A 17016-nucleotide genomic window follows, 5' to 3' on the forward strand; every position below is an offset into this window, starting at 1 on the left:
TGGATGGGGAAATTGTGATATATATCTTACCGGAGACATCATTGGATTATTCGTCGTCCTGCAGCAGCTGTTTAAAAGGCAGCTGTGAGCTTGGCTCCTCGGCTTCTCTCTGAGACACTTCGTGTTCACCGCAGCCATCCGACCTGGAGGTATGTCTTTACAATCTTTAAAATCTCACTAAAACACTGTTAAAACAATAAGAAGATAAGGGATCTTCCAGAAACATCCTAGTAAATGTGTCACGATCCGGTATGCGGATCGTTTATTGTTTTGCCGCTTATATGTCTTTGTTCATGTTTGGTTCTGGACTCTGCCGATTCCTTGTGTTTGAGCACTTCCCCGTTTGTTTAGTCACCATGGCAACGTTTTGTGCTCCTCCTCACGGGCTCCTGTCACACCTGTTGTTGATTATCATTTGTGTATTTAAGCCCACCTGATTCCTCAGTTCGTCCTCGGTCCATTACTTGCTTTTCGCAACACGTCACGTTTTGTATCCTTGTGCCCTCGATTATTTTGTGCTAAGTTCAGCCTTAGCTTCACGTGCGTGTGGCACGTCGTTTAATGTTTTCTGTTTCCTGCTACGTTTTTAGCATTAGCTTTCCGTGCATTGGCACGCGCTTTGTTTTTCCCCTTTTTTGCACCTGTGTTCTTTTGTTTTATTATATTAAAACGTATTCTTACCTGCAATCCTGCTGACTGGTAGTGTGTGCATCCACGAAGTGGCAACTCCGCGCAACAAGTGCGCCGAACGCGTGACAAAATGTGTCTAATTACATCTGAAACACCCACACTGCCGCCGCCCGGAGCCGTCGCTTTTTTTTTTTTTTTCTTTTTTTTTTTTCTAGTCCTTCACTATCAATATCCTAAAACACAAATCTTTCATCCTCGCTCAAGTTAATGGGGAAATTGTTGCTTTTTCGGTCCGAATTGCTCTTACTGCTGGTGGCTCCCATTAAAAACAATGCGAATATGTGTGGAGCCCTGCAACTCGTGACGTCACGTACACATACTTTCGGTAAAGGCGGGGCTTTTCTATTAGCGACCAAAAGTTGCGAACTTTATGGTCGATGTTCTCTACCAAATCTTTTCAGCAAAAATATGGCAATATCGCGAAATGATCAAGTATGACACATTGAATGGGCCGGATATTCCCGTTTAAATAAGAAAATCAAATTTCAGTAGGCCACTAAGAAACACTGTGATTCTGATTGTTTGGGTTAGAATATTTTTAAAGTGGAACTGCACTTTTTTTTCCTTTTTTTTTTTTACTTGTCATTCACAATCCTTACATGTGTCTTTGTTTGTTTTTGCAATCGAAACGGTGTCAATGGAAAACTCAATTTATATTTCGCAACCTGCAAATTAACCAAGTGCAGGGCTGTACGCTTAGCTTTTTCACGTGTTAGTAAATTAAAAAAAAATGCACTTTTTTTGGAATGTTGCCTATCTCTCCCAATCATTATAACAGACAAAGAAGAGGAAAGTTTTTAGGTTTTTTTTTGCTTTTTAACTAGAGATGTCCGATAATATCGGCCTGCCGATGTTATTAGCCGATAAATGCTTTAAAATGTAATGTCGGAAATTATCGGTATCAGTTATAAAAAGGAAAATTAATGACTTTTTAAAACGCCGCTGTACGGTGCAAGAGAAGTACAGAGCAGTTGCGTCTCCCAGTCAGCAGGCCCTCCCCTCTCCTCTCTCCCACACACAAAATAGGAGTTGACGACTGCAGCGTGAGATGTTTACTGGCGACGCTTGATGACCTCATCAAACTGCCGCGAGCAGAGCATAATAACAAACACAAAAGTGTGTTGTTGCCGGTGCTGTAGCCGTGGCTAACAAGCGAGCTCGCTCGGTGACTGACTAACGACACCATGTCTATAGTTTTGGATTATTTTAAAGTGTCTCTGACGGACAGAAAACTGGAAATTTGCAATGACTGCAAACAGTTGGTTATGCGAGGAGGAACAAAGACGTTTTCCTTTAATATGAGCAATTTGACATCCCGCCTCTTCAAGAATGATAAAGAGATACACAATGAATACAAGCGTGACCTACTCAGTGGCCTAGTGGTTAGAGTGTCCGCCCTGAAATCGGTAGGTTGTGAGTTCAAACCCTGGCCGAGTCATACCAAAGACTATAAAAAAAATGGGACCCATTACCTCCTTGCTTGGCACTCAGCATCAAGGGTTGGAATTGCGGGTTAAATCACCATAAATGATTCCCGGGCGCGGAACCGCTGCTGCCCACTGCTCCCCTCACTTCCCAGGGGGTGATCAAGGGGATGGGTCAAATGCAGAGGATAAATTTCACCACACCTAGTGTGTGGTACTTTAACTTAACTTTTAACTTAACATGGATGAAAAGTAAACACCGAAAAAAGTAGTACCACACAGTTGTCGCTTAAAGACTCCGCCGAGAAAAAACTAAAATACAACAAAAAACACCCCAAAGCAAAATCCCACGCAGAATGGTAAAAGCTACGGTGGAGTTTGGTGTGGCTAGTCTGCCCTGCATGGCGCAGACTTTGCAGGGTGCAGTGAATGTAGGTGCCCTGTCTTAACGCAGCATTTCAGAAGCTCTGATTGACTGGTAGGCCAATTCAAGCACTCACCACTTGCTTGCAGCACATTTTTGTTACTTGTACAAATACATTAGAGCAAGGCAGATTGAGCCCAGTTTATAATTCCCTGTTATACAGTATGCCAGGCAGTCTTGTACTAAAGGAAAACTATGTTATTGTTTACTACTTTTTTTCTCTAGTATAGGGGTCACCAACGCGGTGCCCGTAAGGACCAAATGAGTAGCCCGCTGGCCTGTTCTAAAAATAGCTCAAATAGCAGCACTTACCAGTGAGCTGCCTATATTTTTTTTTTTTTTTTTTTTTTTTTATTAGCAAGCTGGTCTTGCTTTGCTCGACATTTTTAATTCTAAGAGAGACAAAACTTAAATAGAATTTGAAAATCCAAGAAAATATTTTAAAGACTTGGTCTGAATAAATTCATTTATTAGTTTTACTTTGCTTCTTATAACTTTCAGAAAGACAATTTTACGGTAAAAATGCAACCTTAAAAATGATTTTTGGATTTTTAAACACATATACCTTTTTACCTTTTAAATTCCTTCCTCTTCTTTCCTGACAATCTAAATACAATGTTCAAGTATTTTTTTTTTTTTATTGTAAAGAATAATTAATACATTTTAATTTAATTCTTCATTTTAGCTTCTGTTTTTCGACGAAGAATATTTGTGAAATATTTCTTAAAATTTATTATGATTAAAAATCAAAAAAATTATTCTGGCAAATCTAGAAAATCTTTAGAATCAAATTTAAATCTTATTTCAAAGTGGATTTTAACCTGTTTAAAACATGTCATCAAAATTCTAAAATTAATCTTAATCAGGAAAAATTACTAATGATGTTCCATTAACTCTTTTTTTAATTTTTTCAAAAATATTCGAATTAGCTAGTTTTTCTCTTAATTTTCTTCAGTTGAATTTTGAATTTTAAAGAGTCCAAATTGAAGATAAACTGAGTTTCAAAAGTTAATTTTCAATTTTTTTGGATTTTCTCCTCTTTTAAACCGTTCAATTAAGTGTTTTTTTTCATCATTTATTCTCTACAAAAACATTCCGTAAAAGGAATAAAAATGTACGACGGAATTACAGACAGAAATACCAATTTTTTTTATATATATAGATTTATTTATTAAAGGTAAATTGAGCAAATTGGCTATTTCTGGCAATTTATTTAAGTGTGTATCAAACTGGTAGCCCTTCGCATTAATCAGTACCCAAGAAGTAGCTCTTGGTTTCAAAAAGGTTGGTGACCCCTGATCTAGTATATTCTGGACTGAAGCTGTGTGCCTTCATTGTTTTTGTAGCTGTTGTTTTGAGGCATGTTTGAAAAAAATAATGCACTTTGTGAAAGTCAAAGTATAGTATTTCCCATAGTTATAGTGGGTATCAGGATTATCTCAGGGAGAGGATTTCCCAAACTCCAAGCTGCTGTTTTGCGGCATGTTAAAAAAAAAAATGCACTTTGTGACTTCAATAATAAATATGGCAGTGCCATGTTGGCACTTTTTTCCATAACTTGAGTTTAATTATTTAAGGAAAACTTTGTTACATTGTTTAATGCATCCAGCGGGGCATCACAACAGAATTAGGCATAATAATGTGTTAATCCCATGACTGTATATATCTGTATCGGTTGATATCGGAATCGGTAATTAAGAGTTGGATAATATCGGGATATCGGCAAAAAAGCCATTATCGGACATCTCTATTTCTAACATATACAGCTTGTTCTTGGTGGCTAGCAGTGCAGCTAATGGGAGCAATCGATTCTACCGCTAAATCACTTTTAAAATACATTCAAAAACCGTCAACAATACTTCATTTGCGTTCCGTACCCTGTATAATAACCAAACTGTGGCGACATTGTTATTGTAAGAGCACGTCAGCATGCTACGGTATTAGCCGTAAAAGCTAATTACGGCGATAGCTTCCACGCCAGCACGAAACGCGTTTGAGTTTGTAATGCACAACAAATGGTGGTAAGACACCAGTCTGTACTGACTGAAAAACATGAACAATCGTAATCGAGTATCTGTAAAGTATTAGCCCACATTCCATGTTTTGTTTGTACACAGCTCGCCATATAGTTAGTGTATGTACTGTTGTTGTAACAACACGCATGCATGTATCATGAATAATATAAAGTATGACGCACTCAATGTACAGTCGTCTGTCTGTTTTTGTGGTTAATTTTGGGTAAGCACACCATTTATGTCGAAATAGTTTGGCTTCAAGTTCCACATCTTGCAGCTTAGATTCGCTTTACCTCACTCTCTCAGCTTCCGTTTGCTCAAACATCTCACCTTTCCTTTGTGCTCGATTCTAGAAGCATCAGTTCATCCGCCATAAATTCAAGTTGAAAAAGATAAGTTTGCGAATCCTTATTTGTCCAAAAATAGTCGTCTTTGTTCTTTGTTACCAAGTCTGCCACGGTTAGAACACACACACGGGTTTGATTCCGGAAGGGGTTGTTGCCAGAAGTCAGGAAGGAAATCAATGCGCCGAAGAATTGGTTCCGGCAATGATTACAATGACCAACATGAGGGAAATATTGTAGATATTATATATTGTTATGAACATGGCTTTTACTACTGTCATGATCCACTATTTGGATCATGGCATGTTCTGGTTTAGTTCTGTTTTGTTATCACGCTGTTTTGTATTTGACGTCTTTCGTTCCCAGTTTTGTTTCTGTTGTCAGAGTAACTCATTAGTGTCACCTGTCTCTTGTTTATCGTCGCGCACCTGACTAGTGATTATCTCCTTATTTAAGACCGCCTTTGTTTGACATTCGTTCTCGGACTTTAAATTGCTTTCAATGCAACAAGTGACGTCGCTCTTCCCGCATTGTGGTAAATATCTTTTGTACTTGTTAGCTTCCACGATATTCCTTCGTTTTGTCGTAGCTCATGTGCTAGCGTCCTTAGTTGTGTCTAGCTCCCATGCTAGTTCAGTTTGTTTTGTTTGTTAGTGCCTTCGTGCAAATCTTTTGGTTCTTAGTTTGTTTTATAGTATTAATAAATCTTGTCTCTCATAATGATTGTGAACAATATGTGAAATTACCCCAAAATGTTGAGTTCCCCTAAAGGCCTTAGTAGACAGCACCTTTTAGCTCTTATTACCAAAATTGTGTACACTACTGAATTGGGGTCTTATGGCCCTTATATGGACACTTATACTGCCATCTAGTGGTGTCAGAAGAGTATAACATACAATGGAATTTGGGGGGAAAAAAGTGTAAAAATATAAAATAGCATGTCACTACACATGAAGTACACGTTTGTGTACTTATGGACTAAGTACATCATATCAAAAGATGATTTTTATTTTTTATTCTAATTAGGCTCCAATAAGCCCAAATAGCAAAGAGAAATTTAAAAAAGCATGTTAAAGGGGAACATTATCACAATTTCAAAAGGGTTAAAAACAATAAAAATCAGTTCCCAGTGGCTTGTTGTATTTTTTGAAGTTTTTTTCACAATTTTACCGGTCTCGGAATATCCCTAAATAAAGCTTTAAAGTGCCTGATTTTCGGCTCTCTGCGAAGACACTGGCCATTTCCCTGTGACGTCACACAGTGCCGCCAATGTAAACAAACAATGGCAGATACTACTGCAAGATATAGTGACATTAGCTCGGATTCAAACTCGGATTTCAGCGACTTAAGCGATTCAACAGATTACGCATGTATTGAAACAGATGGTTGGAGTATGAAAATATTGAAGAAGAAACTGAAGCTATTGAGCGAATAGCTATTGACGCTATTCATAGCCATAGCATGGCCGAATAGCTGCGTTGGCATCGCCGGTAAAATGTGCGGACCAAACGATCAGGACTTTCGCATCTTGTGACACTGGAGCAACTTAAATCCGTGGATTGGTAAGTGTTTTTTTTCGCATTAAATGTGGGTGGAAGGAAACCTAATATAGTTGCAAATGCATCTACAGGTTATCCATACATCTCTGTGCCATGTCTGATTTAGCACCGCCGGTAAATAGCATGTTAGCATCGATTAGCGTAGCATGTTAGCATCGATTAGCTGGCAGTCAACATCAACAAAACTCACCTTTGTGATTTTGTTGACTATCGTTGCAAATGCATTTGCAGGTTATCCATACATCTCTGTACCATGTCTGCCTTAGCCTCGCCGGTCAATTGTGGAGACACTCTGGCACATTCAATGGGGGTCTGGCGGCAGACACTTTCGCATCTTCGGGCCAGTGGTGCAACTTGAATCCCTCCCTGTTAGTGTTGTTACACCCTCCGACAACACACCGACGAGGCATGATGTCTCCAAAGTTCCAAAAATAGTCAAAAAAACAGAAAATAACAGAGCTGAGACCCGGTGTTTGTAATGTGTTGACAATTAAAATGGTGGGTGTGTTACCTCGACGACGTCACATTCTGACGTCATCGCCTCCAGCGCGATAAACAGAAAGGCGTTTAATTCGCCAAAATTCACCCATTTAGAGTTCGGAAATCGGTTAAAAAAATAGATGGTCTTTTTTCTGCACCATCAAGGTATATATTGACGCTTACATAGGTCTGGTGATAATGTTCCCCTTTAACAAACAGCTTGGGCCTTAAGAGGTTAAGTGTCACAATTTCATTATTAACAAATGACCATAACAAGGCCTACTGTAACGCTCAATTAAACATGGAGAGCATCCCTAAACTGTGCTAGCCTTGTCACTAACACTCGTCTTAGTGACAAATGTAGGGCTAGGCGATATGGACCTTAACTCATATCCCGATATAGTTTGGCCCATAACCTAAACCATAAATTAAAATATTTATTGACGTAACTAAATACTTCCACCATGCCTTGATTTTAAAATTTTCACACGCAAGTGATTACGGCGCCGCACTAAATATTGTGTCAGTGTTAGCATTTGTAATAATATTACTAATACTGTATTAATAGGTTACAAAGTGTAAATGGTGTATTGTTGGTGCTTTTTGAATGGTTATTTATCAGATTGTCTGGGCGGAATAGTGACGCTCCCATTGGTTCAGCTGTAAAGAATTTTATTTTCATATGATATATATTTAGAATGCATTAAAAAAAACTCCATCCATCGTCATGTCTTTCATAATGATTGTAAACGATAAGCAAAATAAAAACAACTAAAAAAAAGTTCAGTTCCCCTTTAGGACACAGCTCTGACCAGCGCAAGGTACGACGATTGTGAAAAAAAATAAGACGGACGTGCCACTCGCCGTCGAAGTTCTTCAAAATGGCTTCAGGGGGTAAACAGGATAAGATGTAGGGGGTCGGCCTCTTCAAAATTGCCCTGCCCTGTCCCCGAAATGGCAGCCCCCGATGGTTTCAAGCGGCATTACCATGAATTGATTAATGGGGACCCCTGACTGACCCCGGTTGAAAAACCTATTCGGGTGTTACTAGTTAGTGGTCAATTGTACGGAATATGTACTTTACTGTGCAATCTACTAATAAAAGTCTCAATCAATCAAACAATCACTCAATGCAAAATGAATGGTTTCATATGGTTCGCACACCGAGGCGTATTTGCCTTGACGTAAAGGTTTGTAAACCGAAAAGGTCGCAAATAGAGGCATTAATGAATCGAGATTGCACTGTACTGTTTTGTAGACAAAAATACCAGAAAGCAGGCTTTATTTGTATCTGAGTGTGACAGTCTTGAGCCGTCGTCGCTCGGGTTCAATGGACCACCCAGGAAGGACATGCCTTTTGAGCAGGTTTGACTTCTTTATTTCTCGAATAAAGCCTTGTCTCAAGACGGATCGCTTTTCAGCTGCTCCTTTTCACTGCTCGCTCACGGTCAGCTCTTTCAGCTGCCGTCGTCCTCGTCCTCGTCTATGGCTCGCTCTCTGTTGCTCATTGATAGCTGCTCTCCTACTCCTGCCGCCCCGATCTCTCCTCATCCTCGTCCTCCTCCTCCTCCTCGTCGTCCTTCCCTTTTATACAGCGTGAGGCGATGATTTAATTGTGTGCCGGTGTGCGAGCCACGCACCTGATCTTGCTCGTAGTGTCGTTCCCGGCACGCCCCGCCTCTCCGCTCAGCCACATTCTCCGCCTCCTTGCCGCCATCTTGGGCAGGGCTCCAGCGTGCCCTGCTCCGCCGTCGGACCGTCCGCTCCGCCTCTCCACATAGAGTATATTATGTTATTCACAAAAAAAGTTTCAATCATCTCATAAAGTATGTATGATTAGTTGTCTCGGTTGACAAATGTCTTTGCCTGTTTCCAAATCCAGACACAGTCAATCCAAAAAAATGAGCTTGATTATTTTAAATGAGGGACAGACGAGGCAAAGAGCAACTAAGAACATCTCTGAGCAAAAAACAGAAAAAGGAACTGAACAATCCATCCCAAGCAGTGAATCGCTACATGAATATAGAATGGAAATCTTTGATTAAAATCCTTGCAGCGGGAAGAAGGGTCTTACTTTCCCTAGAGAGAACCAACGACAATTGAAGCAGTAGATTGGTTTCATTTTTTCTATAGTTTCTGTATGAAACTATTACAATTGAATCAACTCCCTCCAGGGCTAATATTTGCCATCATAAAACCTTCATTGACGATAGAAACTATTTTAAAGTGCAATAATTAAATGTCAGCCATTGTCGTTAAGGACACTACAGCAGTGGACCGGGCATTAGATTAGCCAACCCTCCGGTTACTGGACGACTGGCTCTACCTTCTGAGCCACACCACCCCTTGTTGACTAGCTGGTTAGCTTCCTTTTGAAGAAGAATAAATCAATCAATCAATGTTTACTTATATAGCCCTAAATCACTAGTGTCTCAAAGGGCTGCACAAACCACTACGACATCCTCGGGCAAGGAAAACTCACACCCAGTGGACATCGGTGACAATAATGACCCAGTGGGACGTCGGTGACAATGATGACTACGAGAACATGATACTGATGATACTGATGACTATGAGAACATATGAGAACATGATACTGTGAAAGTTCAATCCATAATGGATCCAACCCAGTTGCGAGAGTCCAGTCCAAAGCGGATCCAACACAGCAGCGAGAGTCCCGTTCACAGCGGAGCCAGCAGGAAACCATCCCAAGCGGAGGCTGATCAGCAGCGCAGAGATGTCCCCTGCCGATACACAGGCGAGCATTACATGGCCACCGGATCGGACCGGACTCCCTCCACAAAGGAGAGTGGGACATAGAAGAAAAAGAAAAGAGAGGGCAGATCAACTGGTCTAAAAAGGGTGTCTATTTAAAGGCTAGAGTATACAAATGAGTTTTAAGGTGAGACTTAAATGCTTCTACTGAGGTAGCATCTGGAACTGTTACCGGGAGGGCTCCATGCTTTTCCAAGTTTCCATCTGTTTTGTCGTGCGGAATGATGTGTGGAGCACCCAATAGATTGTTTGATATGTCTGGGAATGCTACCGACGGATAATCGTTGATATCACTCGACAAATCTTTTTTTGATAAAGTAGAGGGATAGATTCCATTGCATCGTTAGATTTTTTTAGTCGTATCTGTTTTTTGCAGAAAGATCTAATTGATTCAATGAATTGATTAACGTGGACCCCGACTTAAACAAGTTGAAAAACTTATTCGGGTGTTACCATTTAGTGGTCAATTGTACGGAATATGTACTGTACTGTGCAATCTACTAATAAAAGTATCAATTAATCAAAAAACTCAGATAGTTTGTGCACTACTTGCTGTACAACAGACATCTTGGCTTGGTTGGCCACCACTGGTTTTCACTTTTGGAAAGAAGTCACGTCAAGGAATAGTCTATTTGTCTATATCAACTGCTTGTCCTTCTCGGGTCCCATGAGTGCTGGAGCCTATCCCAGCTGCATTTGGGCGGAAGGCGGAGTAGACCTTGGACAAATCGCTACCTCATTACAGCGTATACTTGGTCTATACAGTGGGGCAAAAAAGTATTTAGTCAGCCAACGATTGGGCAAGTTCTCCAACTTAAAATGATGACAGAGGTCTGTAATTTTCATCATAGGTACACTTCAACTGTGAGAGACAGAATGTGAAAAATCGTAGGAATTTTAAAGGATTTATTTGTAAATTATGGTGGAAAATAAGTATTTGGTCAACCATTCAAAGCTCTCACTGATGGAAGGAGGTTTAGGCTCAAAATCTCATGATACATGGCCCCATTCATTCTTTCCTTAACACGGATCAATCGTCCTGTCCCCTTAGCAGAAAAACAGCCCCAAAGCATGATGTTTCCACCCCCATGCTTCACAGTAGGTATGGTGTTCTTGGGATGTAACTCAGTATTCTTCTTCCTCCAAACACGACAAGTTGAGTTAATACCAAAATGGATACATGGATGATACAGCAGAGGATTGGGAGAATATCATGTGGTCAGATGAAACCAAAATAGAACTTTTTGGTGTAAACTCAACTCTTTGTGTTTGGAGGAAGAAGAATACTGAGTTGCATCCCAAGAACATCACACCTACTGTGAAGCATGGGGGTGGAAACATCATGCTTTGGGGCTGTTTTCCTGCTAAAGGGACAGGACGATTGATCCGTGTTAAGGAAAGAATGAATGGGGCCATGTATCGTGAGATTTTGAGCCCAAACCTCCTGTTTTTCTTTAAACCTAAAGCAGGACTAAAACTTTATTAGAACATTCCCAACAAAATAATTTTCAAAAAAAGGGATTTGCATTTGTTTATTTCAGAAGGGCAACTTTTGTTGGGTTTGTTGAAGATGTGTTCCCAAAAAGACACCCAGCTGTGTGTTTGTGTGTACTGTATGCATGCACATCCTTTGATATAAACTAATATTTTGATATTAACAATAATTTTTCAATGTCACTTTGTTATATTCCAAATGCTAGTAATACATTTTCTTCCTGCTGTGTTTTGGTTGTATTTTAAGACAATGTTTTCTCTCGGGAAGATTTCTGAGGAAAAAAATAAAAATAATAACACAAATCCGTCTCTCCTTCCTCAGTCTCATGTCATCCAGAAGATACTACTTTGAGATTCTGCACAAGCAGGATGACAAGGGTTCGGATCATGTGGAAGTTGGGGTAAGTACAACATACGATGAATGTTTTTGGCTTCAGGAGTCATTTCTTCACACTAATAAGAGATTGTCTTGTGATGCATTTGCTTTGTAAACAAGCATTTTGCTCTCTGTGACACTTTTCCCTACACAAGTGAGGGATTGAATTATGTGTTTTTGGTTGGTTCCCTCCGGGTACTCCGGCTTCCTCCCACTTCCAAAGACATGCACCTGGGGATAGGTTGATTAGCAACACTAAATTGGCCCTAGTGTGTGAATGTGAGTGTGAATGTTGTCTGTCTATCTGTGTTGGCCCTGCGATGAGATAGCGACTTGTCCAGGGTGTACACCGCCTTCCGCCCGATTGTAGCTGAGATAGGCACCAGCGCCCCCCACGACCCCAAAGGGAATAAGCGGTAGGAAATAGATGGATGGATGGTTTTGACTTAGGGCAGCACGGTGAAAGAGGGGTTAGTGCGTTTGCCTCACAATACGAAGGTCCTGAGCAGTTCTGGGTTCAATCCCGGGCTTGGGATCTTTCCGTATGGAGTTTGCATGTTCTCCCCGTGGCTGCGTGGGTTCTCTCCGGGTACTCTGGCTTCCTCCCACCTCCAAAGACATGCACCTGGGGATAGGTTGATTGGCAACACTAAATTGGCACTAGTGTGTGAATGTTGTCTGTCTGTATGTGTTGGCCCTGCGATGAGGTGGCGACTTGTCCAGGGTGTACGCCGCCTTCCGCCCAAATGCAGTTGAGATAGGCTCCAGCGACCCCCCCGCTACCCCAAAAAAAGGGACAAGCGGTAGAAAATGGATGGATGGAGGGATGGTGTAGACTTATTTACCCCAGAAAGTCATCTAATCAAATTCCTTGAGGAATGATTGCAACCTGTGTTTCTTTCTTAAGTGATGAGTTCGAACTTTTCTCCATTGCATCTCGAGTCATTTCATCCCGCATTGTTCATTTTTCCTCCCTGCCTATCATCGTTCACCTATAGTGTTCATTTTTCTATTTTGCTCCAGCTCTCCTCTGCACCACTGTAGCAGTAGGGATGTTCATTCTGTGCCTGAGGCAAAAAGCTTAGAGATGAGAGGTTCTTCATTTCAAGCTAAAGTTTCAAATACCTGGAGTCATGCGTGCTCGGACTTTGAGTGGGAGTGTGCATGACGACGATAAAAAGAGATCACTGCTGTACTGAATATTTTTACAGCCTTAGGTTATCATCGCCATGGTGACTTGTATTACTGGGGCTGCCTTTTTCTTCCACAGAGCTTCAGTGTCTCCTTTGTGCTTTTGCTTCTTTAGCAATTGTTTCTGACTCAACACTTCTTGCTTTACTTTTGTCCTTTCATTGCATATTGTTAGTTAATTTTGCCCGTTTACATTTACATTCAGGCCTACTGACCAGGCAATCTGATAGTTTATATATCAATGATGAAATATTAACATTGCAACACATGCCAATACGGCCGGTTTAGTTTACTAAATTGCGATTTTAAATTTCGCGTGAAGTATCCTGTTGAAAACGTCGCGGTATGATGACGCATGCGCGTGACGTCACGGATTGTAGCGGGTATTTTGATCCAGCACCGATCGCAGCTATAAGTGGTCTGCTTTAATCGCATAATTACACAGTATTCCGGACATCTGTGTCGCTGAATCTTTTGCAATTTGTTCAATTAATAATGGAGACGTCAAAGAAGAAAGATGTAAGTGGGAAGCGGTGAATTGCGGCCCCCTTTAGCAACACAAACACAGCCGGTGTTTCTTTGTTTACATGCGGCTCTTACCGTAGACATGAGCGGAGAGTTTGCGTCGTTCCTCCTGCAGCTGTGGACTCTCTTGCCTCCTCCGACTGGCCGCCACCGACCGTCGGATGCTTACTCCGTGGAGGGAAAAAAAAAAAAAAAGATCTCAGCCCGGCTGCCATGCCTCTTCGAGATTCGTGGCTTCCCTCGGAGACACTGACGGTCACCTCACCCCTGGCCACACCCCTCCAACTTTCAGGTACGACTATATAATCTCACTAAAACATTAGTAACACAATAAGCAGATAAGGGATTTTCCAGAATTATCCTAGTAAATGTGTCTAATAACATCTGAATTGCTCCCACTGCCCTTTTCTTTTTTTTTTCTAGTCCATCACTGTCACTTTCCTCATCCACGAATCTTTCATCCTGGCTCAAATTAATGGGGGAATCGTCACTTTCTCTATCCGAATCGCTCTTGCTGCTGGTGGCCATGATTGTAAACAATGTGAGGATGTGAGATGCTCTACAACCCGTGACATCACGCGCACAACGTCTGCTACTTCCGGTACAAGCAAGGCTTTTTTATTAGCGACCAAAAGTTGCGAACTTTATCGTCGATGTTCTCTACCAAGTCCTTTCAGCAAAAATATGGCAATATCGCGAAATGATCAAGTATGACACATAGAATGGACCCGCTATCCCTGTTTAAATAAGAAAATCTCATTTCAGTAGGCCTTTAGCAAGCTAGCTTTATTTAAATGTAATTTTACTGGTATACGATTGAGTCTTATATTTTTGGTACTTGACATATTCGAACTCTTAGCCTGCTAACATTAACATGCCATATTTTTTAAAGGGGAACATTATCACCAGACCTATGTAAGCGTCAATATACACCTTGATATTGCAGAAAAAAGACCATATATTTTTTTAACCGATTTCCGAACTCCAAATGGGTGAATTTTGGCGAATTAAACACGTTTCTATTATCTCGGAGCAGCTTTGTTATTTTCCGTTTTTTCGACTATTTTCCGTACCTTGGAGACATCATGCCTTGTCGGTGTGTTGTCGGAGGGTGTAACAACACAAATAGGGACGGATTCAAGTCGATTTAGGTGGAGTGTGCATCGATTAGCACGGCATGCTAATCTATGCTAACATGCTATTTAGGCTAGCTGTATGTACATATTGCATCGTTATGCCTCATTTGTAGCTATATTTGCATCCAGCCTTTCCCTCCACCCAAGTTTAATGCCAAACAAACACATACCAATCAACGGATTCAAGTTGCACCAGTGTCAAAAGATGCGAAAGTCCCTCGTTTGGTCTGCACATTTTACCGGCGATGATACGACAGACATGGCACAGAGAAACGTGTGGATATCCTGCAACACTCAAAGCAGATGCATTTCCAACGATAAAATCAACGAAATTACAAAGGTGAGTTTTGTTGATGTTATTGACTTATGTGCTAATCAGACCTATTTGGTCGCAACATGACTGCCAGCTAATCGGTGCTAACATGCTATTTAGGCTAGCTGTATGTACATTTGTAGCTATATTTGCATCCAGCCTTTCCCTCCGCACACATTTAATGCCAAACAAACACTTACCAATCGACGGATTTAAGTTGCTCCAGTGGTCTGGTCAAAAGATGCAATCGTTGGTTAGAAGGCGATCGCTCAATAGCTTTAGTTTCTTCTTCAATTTCGTTTTTCCCTATCTGCCTCCACACTCCAACAATCCGTTTCAATACATGCGTAATCTGTTGAATCGCCTAAGCCGCTGAAATCCGAGTCTGAATCCGAACTTGATTGATTGATTGATTGATACTTTTATTAGTAGATTGCACAGTACAGTACATATTCCGTATAATTTACCACTAAATGGTAACACCCGAATAAGTTTTTCAACTTGTTTAAGTCGGGGTCCACGTTAATCAATTCATGGTAAATGAATGCTAATGTCGCTATATCTTGCTGTGCTAACCGCCATGTTGTTTGTATTGGCATCACTAGATGACGTCACAGGAAAATGGACGGTGGATTTACAGATAGCGAAAATCGGGCACTTTAAAGCCTTTTTTCGGGATATTCCATGATGGGTACAATTTCGGAAAAAAACTTAGAAAAATAAAATAAGCCCCTGGGAACTGATTTTTATTGGTTTTAACCCTTCTGAAATTGTGATAATGTTCCCCTTTAACTATATTACTGGTATCAACCTCAGTCTTATATTTTGGTACTTGACACATACTAACTGTTAGCATGTTTATGTTAATGGTGATGTTGTCAGGGCAGCGGAAATATTCACAAGGCCGCCACTAACCACCATGTGCAAGGGGGAGGCCCACGGGGTTTGAGAACGTCTCAAGATGCCTACCAGCTGCCTTGTATGTGTCCGTGGGGGGAAGCAGGCCGACATGTGAACCGGTATTCACCAGGAAACGTCTCCTTTGAGATGCCTATCATCTCACAAGAACACATTTGTTTTTCTTTTTTAATGCATTCTAAACATTTAAAAAATGCGATCAAAAGTCAGCTTACAATGGAGCCTTTGTGAGTCGCTCTATTCTGCCTATAAAGCCCTAAAAAACATTGAAACACCTCCATTGAAATGTTAACTGTACATACATGAAATAAGTATGTATAATGTATTAAAGGGCACATTAATAGTAACATTTGAAATGTACGCATTTTGCTCATGTAAAGCATACGCGGCGCATTAGTTTCAAGGATTGCTGTTTTCACTCCTGCAACTTCATGAGAACCAACAAGCATAAAGAAAAATCACTTACTGTACAATGTTTGCTGTCATTTGGATGCTGACTGATGGAATCTCTTTATAGTCCCATTTAAATGAAAAATGACTTATAATCTGAGGAGGGTGCCATTCCCGCCATTTCAATCAATCAATCAATCAATGTTTATTTATATAACGTAAAGCACAAGTGTCTCAAAGGGCTGCACAAGCCACAGCGATATCCTCGGTTCAGATCCCACATCATAGCAAGGAAAAACTCAACCCAGTGGGATGACAGTGAGAAACCTTGGAATGGACCGCAGATGTGGGTGACCCCACCCCCCTCTAGGGCAGTGGTTCTTAACTTGGGTTCGATCGTGATCGGTGAGTCGGCCTCAGGGGTTTGGCGGAGCCAGTCAAGACACACCCCATCCATACTTGCCAACCTTGAGACTTCCGAATTCGGGAAATGGGGGGTGGGGGGTTGAGGCGGGTAGAGTTTGGTGGTAGCGGGGTGTATATTGTAGATCGTGGAAGAGTTAGTGCTGCAAGGGGTTCTGGGTATTTGTTCTGTTGTGTTACGGTGAGGATTTTCTCCCGAAATGTCGTTTGTCATTCTTGTTTGGTGTGGGTTCACAGTGTGGTGCATATTTGTAACATTGTTAAAGTTGTTTATATCACAACCCTCAGTGTGACCTGTATGGCTGTTGACCAAGTATGCATTGCATTACTTATGTGTGTGTAAAAGCCACATGAATGATGTGAATGCGTCGACACGCCGTTTGTATGGAGGAAAATCGGACGTGACGACAGGTTGTAAAGGACGCTAAAGAAGAATGGTTGCCCCGGGAGATTTTCAGGAGGGGCACTGGAATTCAGGATTCTCCCGGTAAAATCGGGATGGTTGGCAAGTATGGACTCATCGTGTAAATAAAAACTTC

At 41.1% G+C, this 17016-nt stretch overlaps 1 protein-coding gene across 1 annotated transcript in view; it reads left to right on the forward strand.

Annotated features, from left to right (window-relative positions):
- The window catches only part of LOC133563457 (N-acetyl-beta-glucosaminyl-glycoprotein 4-beta-N-acetylgalactosaminyltransferase 1-like), a 521254-nt gene that overhangs the window by 420539 nt on the left and 83699 nt on the right, over window positions 1–17016 (forward strand). The window contains exon 8 of the mRNA XM_061917589.1: window positions 11528–11606. Within this exon, the coding sequence (XP_061773573.1) occupies window positions 11528–11606 (79 nt within the window). The remainder of the gene's footprint in view (window positions 1–11527; window positions 11607–17016) is intronic.

The sequence above is a fragment of the Nerophis ophidion genome, linkage group LG12 (genome assembly GCF_033978795.1).
Source record: "Nerophis ophidion isolate RoL-2023_Sa linkage group LG12, RoL_Noph_v1.0, whole genome shotgun sequence".
Classification (NCBI taxonomy): Eukaryota; Metazoa; Chordata; class Actinopteri; order Syngnathiformes; family Syngnathidae; genus Nerophis; species Nerophis ophidion.